The sequence below is a fragment of the Alnus glutinosa genome, chromosome 14 (assembly GCF_958979055.1).
Source record: "Alnus glutinosa chromosome 14, dhAlnGlut1.1, whole genome shotgun sequence".
Classification (NCBI taxonomy): Eukaryota; Viridiplantae; Streptophyta; class Magnoliopsida; order Fagales; family Betulaceae; genus Alnus; species Alnus glutinosa.
Window position 1 is genome coordinate 18,823,852 of NC_084899.1, and position 8,536 is coordinate 18,832,387.

The 8,536-nt window shown below is 37.1% G+C and overlaps 1 protein-coding gene and 1 long non-coding RNA gene across 2 annotated transcripts; both read left to right on the forward strand.

The window, feature by feature from the left end:
* Positions 1 to 903: 903 nt before the first annotated feature.
* On the forward strand, positions 904 to 2,751 carry LOC133857527 (cytochrome P450 71AU50-like). The gene is made up of 2 exons (XM_062292792.1): positions 904 to 1,845; positions 1,946 to 2,751. The coding sequence occupies exons 1-2, from the start codon at positions 967 to 969 to the stop codon at positions 2,561 to 2,563; spliced, it is 1,497 nt and encodes a 498-aa protein (XP_062148776.1). The 5' UTR covers positions 904 to 966; the 3' UTR covers positions 2,564 to 2,751.
* Positions 2,752 to 7,199: 4,448 nt separating this feature from the next.
* Positions 7,200 to 8,023, forward strand: LOC133857963 (uncharacterized). Its single transcript, XR_009898404.1, has 3 exons — positions 7,200 to 7,308; positions 7,395 to 7,483; positions 7,579 to 8,023. It is a non-coding gene; the product is annotated as an uncharacterized LOC133857963 (long non-coding RNA).
* Positions 8,024 to 8,536: the final 513 nt, after the last annotated feature.

The window sequence follows — 8,536 nt, forward strand, 5'->3', positions numbered from 1 at the left end:
ACACTGTGAGTAACACTTGAAATTAAATAAATATAATTATTTAGTTTTAGAGACGTTACAAACGCTACATAATAATTATATTTATAAATATAATATGAACGCATGCTAAGGTCTCTAATTAATGTTAGAAAAGAATCTTGATTCTTGTCTATCATCCTCGTACGAAACACATTTATTTAAAGTTTCACATTGAATGTGATGTTATCAGAAATATATAACGCAATTTCTTCAAAGAAGATGAGTAGAAAAGACCAATTAACTTAGATGACATATGATGGCAAGGATAATAGTAAATAGCAGTGTTCAAGTTCACAATCTCTTCCTGTATTTTGGCCAGTAAATCCACGTGTTTAATTAGTCAACAAAAATTGTTCCTTCTCAAGCCCTGTTGAAACAAAAATTGCTAACGTTCGACTGTTTCAAGACTATTTATATAGCTAGGGCTTGATATATAAGCAAGCTAAGTACATATGCAAGCATAGAAATATTTTTTCAAACATGCTAGTGAACATAATCGATTCATTTGTTAAGTCACCATTTATTTTAAAAGTTTAAGTTGATAAAAAATAATTAATTCGATAATTTAATTAATATCGATTAAATCTTATCTTATAACTCACTTTAATCCTAAACTTAAATCTTATAACTCAACATGTTTTGACATTGAATTTGCTAACACTAAAACCTAGTCTAATTACTGTTGTTGTTTAGATAAAACCTAGTCTAGTAGTTTGCTTGTCTCCTTCGCGCAATAGCAAACTACTATTGCAGGAGATGTATTTGAACCGAAGTCCATTTGCGTCTGTGTAAAATGTTTTACATGCATGTTCACCGAAAAACACACACACACACACAAAAAAAAAAAAAAAAAACATGTACTATATTGTTTGGTGACAACAATGAATATCCTATTAATGGGACTGAATTTGGTTGCTTGGTTTGCGCTGAGAAAAGAGGCTGCCCACTATGGCTTGGACATGGAGCATACTCACATTGATTATGCTTGCTTGCCTCCTGCTAGAATGGGCGTGGAAAAGCATGAACAAGAGGAGGAAACTGCCTCCCGGTCCAAGAGGATTCCCCATCATTGGCCACTTTCATATGTTAGGGGAATTGCCTCATCGTGATCTATATCGACTTGCCCAAAAACATGGTCCCATAATGTTCTTGCGCTTGGGCCTGGTGCCTACCATTGTTGTCTCATCCCCTCAAGCTGCCGAGCTGTTCCTTAAAGCACACGGCCTTGTGTTTGCCAGTAGACCACCTCAATACGCTGCAAAGCACATATCTTATGGGCAAAAGAGCTTGTCAGGCTCTCCCTACGGCTCTTACTGGCGCAACGTACGTAAGATATGCACCCTTGAGTTGCTTAGCAGCCATAAAATCAATTCTTTCAAATCCATGAGAAAAGAAGAGCTTGGCCTTTTGGTAAAGTTTATTCAAGAGGCTGCCCGTGACTGTGTTGCTGTTAATCTGAGTGCCAAGGTTTCATCTCTCAGCGCGGATACGACTTGCCGTATGGTGTTTGGGAAGAAGTACACGGATGAGGATCTTGACGAGAGGGGATTCAAGGCTATGATCCAAGAGGTTCTGCAGCTTATAGCAATTCCTAACCTAAACGACTACATTCCTTTCATTACGCTCCTTGATCTTCAGGGGCTGACAAAACGCATGAAGGCTGTAAATAAGATCTTTGATGACTTTTTCGAGAGGATCATCAACGAGCATGTCCAATCCAAGGACGAAAATAAGACCAAGGACTTCGTTGATGTCATGTTGAGCTCCATGGAATCTGAAGAATCTGACTACCGTATTGAACGGTCCGATATCAAAGCCATACTTTTGGTAATTATATATATATACTCAGAACCTAAATTGTCAAATTGTTGAATTAATTTTATGTGTGTGTCTTCTACGACTCGATCTACAATCATTTTTCTTGCAGGACATGCTTGCAGCCGCGATGGACACTTCAGCAACGGCGATTGAGTGGGTGCTGTCAGAACTAATGAAGCATCCGCGGGTAATGAAGAAAGTTCAAAAGGAGTTGGAAGACGTGGTGGGATTGGAGAGGATGGTGGAGGAATCGGACTTGGATAGGTTGGAGTACTTGGAGATGGTTGTGAAGGAATCCATGAGGCTACATCCGGTGGCGCCATTGTTGCTACCTCATGAGGCCATGGAAGACTGCATGATTAATGGTTTCCACATACCCAAGAAGTCTAGGGTGATAATAAACGCGTGGGCCATTGGACGAGACCCAAGTGTTTGGAGTGATGCAGAGAATTTCGTCCCGGAGAGATTTGTTGGGAGTGATATAGATGTCCGGGGACGTGACTTCCAACTTATCCCGTTTGGCTCCGGGAGAAGAGTCTGCCCGGGGATGCAACTGGGTCTCACTGTGGTTCGGCTGGTGGTAGCACAGCTAGTCCATTGCTTTGATTGGGAGCTTCCTAATAACATGCAGCCGACTGAGTTGGACATGACTGAGGAGTTTGGTATTGTAACTCCAAGGGCCAACCATCTACTTGCAATTCCTAGTACTTATCGCCTTCCCAAATGAAAATTTGTGGTATTTCTTGTGTTTTATTGTCTAATTAAACGTAATAATGTGCCCGTGCAATCAATCTCTGGATTTGTACGAAGTTAAGTTGTATTTGCGAATTTTATGGACCATATTAATTTTCTGCTGCATTCACTTATCTTATATATGTATAAATATCAGTTGAACCTTGGTTTTCTAGAACTCAATTTGAGTGGGTTTTCTTCCTTCCTTCTTTCTTCCTTTCTTTTTTTTTTTTTTTTTTTTTTTTTTTTAAATTTTAAATTTTTAATTTTTCTGCACGTTTTAAAGATTACTATTAATCGACACAGTCACATGCCATTATTTCTAGCTTTTTCATTCATTCATTGGATGTGCATGCATTATAGATAGAGCAATAATTCTTGCACGACGTCATATATACATATATAGATATATAAAATGAGACTCATGTGATGTGATGAGACCCACTTTATAAGTTCTATCACATGTATTTACACTGCTACAAAGACTGTTGTGCAGGAGGAGGGTCCTTTCAATAATTCTTGCACGACATATATATACATATATAGATATATAAAATGAGACTCATGCGATGAGATCCACCTTATAAGTCCTATCGCATGTATTTACACTGCTACACAGGCTGTTGTGCAGGAGGAGGGTCCTTTCATAAGATATGTAGAGTACTTGTAAATCTGGAAGCATATACGTGTCAAACTTGATTTTTAATGCCCTTCAGTTCATTGAACTTGAAAAAGAAACAAAAGGATTAAATCGTGGGAACCAATCTAAATGTGAGCAGGGGTCCTTTCATAAGAAACGTAGAGTACTTGTCAATCTGGAAGTTGTCAAGGGCCAAAATGGGGTGGCCGAAACCACCCCAGGGTGGCCGAGCCATCCCATGGGCCACGGGGCTGACCGGTCTGGAGGTGGCCGAGCCACCCCTAGGCCAAATGGTGGTGGCCGGCCACCCCGTGTGGCCCAAAGGGATGGCTCGGCCACCCCCAACAATTTTTATTTTTTTTTAAAAAAACAAAATCTTTAAAATAATATATATATGGTACAAAATATATTGATTTTATTTTATTTTATTTTTTGACATATCCGTACAAGAGGAGGAGGGGAGATTTAAACTAGTAACCTCCATTTCATGTGGCGTAGTCCCCAGCCGATTGAGCTACTCTTTGGAGGCAAAAATATATTAATTGTGTACAAAGTACCATTTGTGATATATTTATAAAACCAATGTACCATTTCTGGTAATTATTTAAACCACAAGGGTCACATCTATTGGAAAAAAGAATTGTGGTTCTTAAAAAAAAAAAAAAAAAAATTGTTGGGGTGGCCGAGCCACCCCTTTGGGCCACATGGGGTGGCCGGCCACCACCATTTTATAAATTTCACGATGTGCCCAATGTGGTTTTAATAAGTACCGAAAATAATACTTTGTTTTTGTAATTATATCACAAATGGTACTTTGTACAAAAATAATATTTGGAATATTTGGTATGCTCGTTTTGAACCAACAGTAACCTATATGCATGTCGTGTATCAAAATAATATGTTGACAAGAATTGAACCCTTCATAAAAAAATAAAAAAAATAAAAATGCTATCAGTCTTGTGTAACAATTGGAATCACAAAATAATCTGTGTAACCAATTGATATAACCCAAAAAATGACCAAATGTTTGTTACTTAAACACAATTTTTTTCCCCAATGTATACTCCTGTGGTTTTATAGATTTCATGATGTGGCCCTTGTGGTTTAAATAATTATTAGAAATGGTACCTTAGTTTTATAAATATATCACACATGGTACTTTGTACACAATTAATATATTTTTGCCTCCAAGGAGTAGCTCAATCAGCTGGGGACCACGCCACATGAAATGGAGGTTACTAGTTTGAATCCCCACTCCTTCTTTTGTGCGGATATGTCAAAAAATAAAATAAAATCAAATCAATATATTTTGTACCATATATATATATATATATATATATTATTTTAAAGATTTCTTTTAAAAAAAAAAAATTGTTGAGGTGGCCAAGCCACCCTTTTGGGCCACATGGGGTGGCCGGCCACCACCATTTGGCCTGGGGGTGGCTCGCCCACCCCCGAGGGCCATGGGGTGGGTCCGGCCACCCCCTTGGCCAAAATGGGGGTGGCTTTTTATTTTTATTTTTTAAGAAATCATTAAAATAATAATAAAAAATAATAATAATAAAAAATGATAGCCATGTCAGCGCTGAAGTGTATCACGGGGACAGGTGTTGCGCATGCACGCCGACACCTGTAGGATGACGTGGCTGGACGTTAGTTTTGGATGGAAAATTAGACGGAGGTACAATTTCCGTCTTTTCACATACCACAGGTACCACCTATGATAAAAAGTAAAACTCAAGGGGCAAAAAATAAAGTTTTCAAACCACATGAGGCAATTAGGTATTTAATCCTAAATTTGAATGATTTCTTATGTCGCTTCAATTTTGCGAATAATAATTGTTGATTAATTTGTTTGTGATTTCTCTATGATTTGTTTGGTCCCTAAGAAAATCTACCTTTGGTTTCTTCTGTTTCTAGATCTAGGTATTGAACCCGCCTTGCCCCGCATCACCCCGCACCACACGGATTATTCCTTTTTCGTGCGGTTCGTGAGCGCGATTTTTGCAACCAGCAAGGATGCAGTACGAGGGCAAAAAGGGTGGAAATCCGCCACGCCCCATGCACACCCCTAGTTCAAACTACTTTTCAATAGGTGTTGCCCAACATGTCAAAGATTTAATTGAAATAAGGATAAATAACAGAGTCAAAATTTGAACTCAGAACCTTTAATTCTGATCCTATCGGCTTAAACTTTTAAAATCAGTGATAATTTAATACTCCATGCACTAGCGGTAGATCTTCATTCAAATGGATGCACTCAAGAACAACATCCCCTTATAGCAATGAAAAATCAATTTTGACCAGCATATATACATGCCTACTTTTAGAGTTCATAAAAATTAAAACAAGCTCAAAACACTAGAAATCAGCTTAAATTATTTTTAAAATTGTTTAAAATTAGCTCTAATAGAGACCCAAAGAAGGTACAAAAGACTAAAATAGGCCAAATAACCTAGTACGCGAATAACGGATAATAACTGCATTTAATAACGACAATAACTGCTCAGATGCGGTTAGTAAAAACATTATGCAGATGCGAATATTTAAAAATAGTATCCTCATTTTGCGGATGCGATTGTGAATATTGTAAATATTTGCATCTGCATGTACACCCTTACTTTATACGCATCTTCTTCCAAAAGGTCCATGACGAAGCAACAATCAAACACTAGAAAAGAAGAAATTAAACTAAAAGGGGACAATCAACACCCATATATTTGATAAAGTAATGCTATGTACCAAATTTTTAATATTTCACAATGCTGGCGTGATGGTATCAACTAATTTTTATTTATTTATTTATTTTTTTTACAATGACTAATTTAAGAGTTGATTGGAACCACCACATCAATATTGCGAGATAAAAATGTAGTATATAGCATTTTGTATTTGATATATGGTCTTCAAAAAGAAAACAAGGACCGTATTCTACGCTAAAACAAACAGCCTAAAATGCTTTCTTGAAAACATTTTTTTTGCTATTTGTTTCGCAATTCGCACTCGTTAATGGGGTGACTTTGAAAAAGGTTGGTAACAGTGAGAAATGAAGGTATTTGGGGTATGATCGGGGGGTGTGGGTGTTTAACTTTTAAGGTTTAGTTTGATTTGTGAAATGAATATTTTATTGAGAAATGAAATAATTATTATTAGAAAAAAAAAATATGAAATGAAATAGTTATTCATACTCTTTAGTTTGGTAAATTGGTAATAATTCTATATTTTAATGGAATCCAATTAAAATTATTAAAAAAATCTCACATTATTATTATTATTATTATTATTTTAAAAAAACCCAAATTAAAAATTAAAAAAAAAAAAAAACCGATTTGAGTGCCATTGGTTGAGTTTTGTGTGTTTTTGTTACGTGAATGATTTTTCAAACACGTAACGGAATAATTTGTTAGGTTTTGAAGGAACATAGACCCTTTAAATTCGTTAAAGAAAACCTAAACATTTTTAAACACAATGCTTGAGATCGATTAATTTTTTGCTTACTTTTATTGAATAAACGTCCCCTTTAAATAGAGGAATAACTTGACTACTACTTGAACTAGCTAGAAATAGACTTTCTACTCGTAAATGAGATAGAAGATAGAATCCTTGAAGATGACTAGACTCCTAAAGCTCCTTGGATATAAACTAGGGGTGTAAATCCGGACCGGGTATAACCGGCCGGGAAACCGGATCCGGGCATTAACCGGCTCCGGGAAACCGGAAAACCCGGTTGGAACCCGGGTACCCGGCTCCGGGAAACCGGGTACCTGGAGCCTGAGCCTGAGCCTGGTATTTAGTTATAAAAACCCCGGGTATACCCGGCTCCAGGTAGCTTCAGTAATTAAAAAAAAAATATTTACCCTCCCTACCCCTTTACCCTAAAATTACACACGGCTTATTGATTCATTGAAGGGTTTTTTCTATCTTTTACCTGTTCCTGTTGCCTTAACTCCTTACGTCTTTAGTCTTTTACCCAAAGGCCAAAGTCCCAAACTCTAGATTGTGTCGCCGCTCCCTGTGCCTCCACTCGTTGCCGAATCAGCCCATTGAAGCTCCTGCAAAAATCGTCTCCTTCACGGCTTCACGACATTCAGCCGACAACGGTTCAGCACTTCAACCCACAATCTTGAATCTTTGAAACTTTTGTAAAATATTTGAGTTTCTGACTTTCTGGGGTTTGGCTTAATAGGTGGCTCATGCTCGGTGCTTCGCGTGTAGAGCTTACTTTGTCAAGGATTAGCTGGTATTCAGCCTGTTGACGTACCCAGGATTGAAAATGTAAGCTCTCTGTTTCCTATCTTTTTTGTACTGTATTGTGTTTCATGCTTGCATTACTTTATCCATTACTAATGAGTCGTCCATTGTCTTTGCAGGTTGATGTAACACAAACCATAGAAGGCCACTCTTCTTATCTCTGGAAGATAAAACAAATCTTAGAGCAGCTTGAACTAGATTATTTCTACCCCATTTTTAGCAGCACACATTCCAAATCCCAGCAAGAAAAAGCTTGTTAGTCTAGCTTTCACTTCTTTGGTTTGATCTTACACTTCTACCCCTTTTCCTTTTCTCTGTTTTCTTCCTTCGATGAACTTAATCCTTCTGACTTCTCTCTTTTCCTTCCTTGATATATAATTTATTCTCTCTGTAATTAGCTTCTAAGTTGTCTGCACCAATTATCACAGATATGTCAAATTATGCCTCTCAATTTGCAATTATTTGAGGATGCTGAGAGGAGTGCAGTAGATTACTTTGTACAATACTTTGGTTGTAGTGGTCAAGTTCAAGGCTTCTTTGTACAATATATGTAGATTACTTTGATGTGTTTTCTTGTTGTAAATTACATGAAGTAGAATTAACATATGTAGATTTTTAACATGAAAGTCGTGAGAATTTTTGGAGGTAAAAAGGAGGTTGAAAACCAAGATAGATCTGATGCTGTAGTTTTGAAAATTTCAGTCTCAATTTAGTAGATCTGACTCTTTAATCATTAAAAGATTTTCTTTGATTTTGATAAAGGAATGATTTTTACCCATAATGAATGAGTCTTTAAGGGATTAAACCTTGGAAAAAGGAGGTTGAAAACCGGGGATTAAACCTGGGCATTACTAGTATAAAAAAGTCTACATGAAGTTTAAAAAAGTTAGCAAAAAATTAATTTTTTTAAAAAAATATACCACCCGGAACGGATAACCGGAGTACTCGGGTCCGGGGCCAGGTGTTTAAAACAAAAAACCTGGGGACCCGGAGCCGGTTCCCGGTTTACACCCCTAATAGAAACATAAGTAAACTCCTAAGAGCATCCTCATCAAGCTCTTCAAAGTTTTCTCCAAA

What these genes read in the sequence shown, in the direction of transcription:
- LOC133857527 (XM_062292792.1), top strand. Translation starts at nt 967, where the DNA reads ATGGCTTGGACATGGAGCATACTCACATTGATTATGCTTGCTTGCCTC. An exon ending in ATATCAAAGCCATACTTTTG is followed by an intron (nt 1,846 to 1,945) that starts GTAATTATATAT and finishes TTTTTCTTGCAG; the next exon opens with GACATGCTTGCAGCCGCGAT.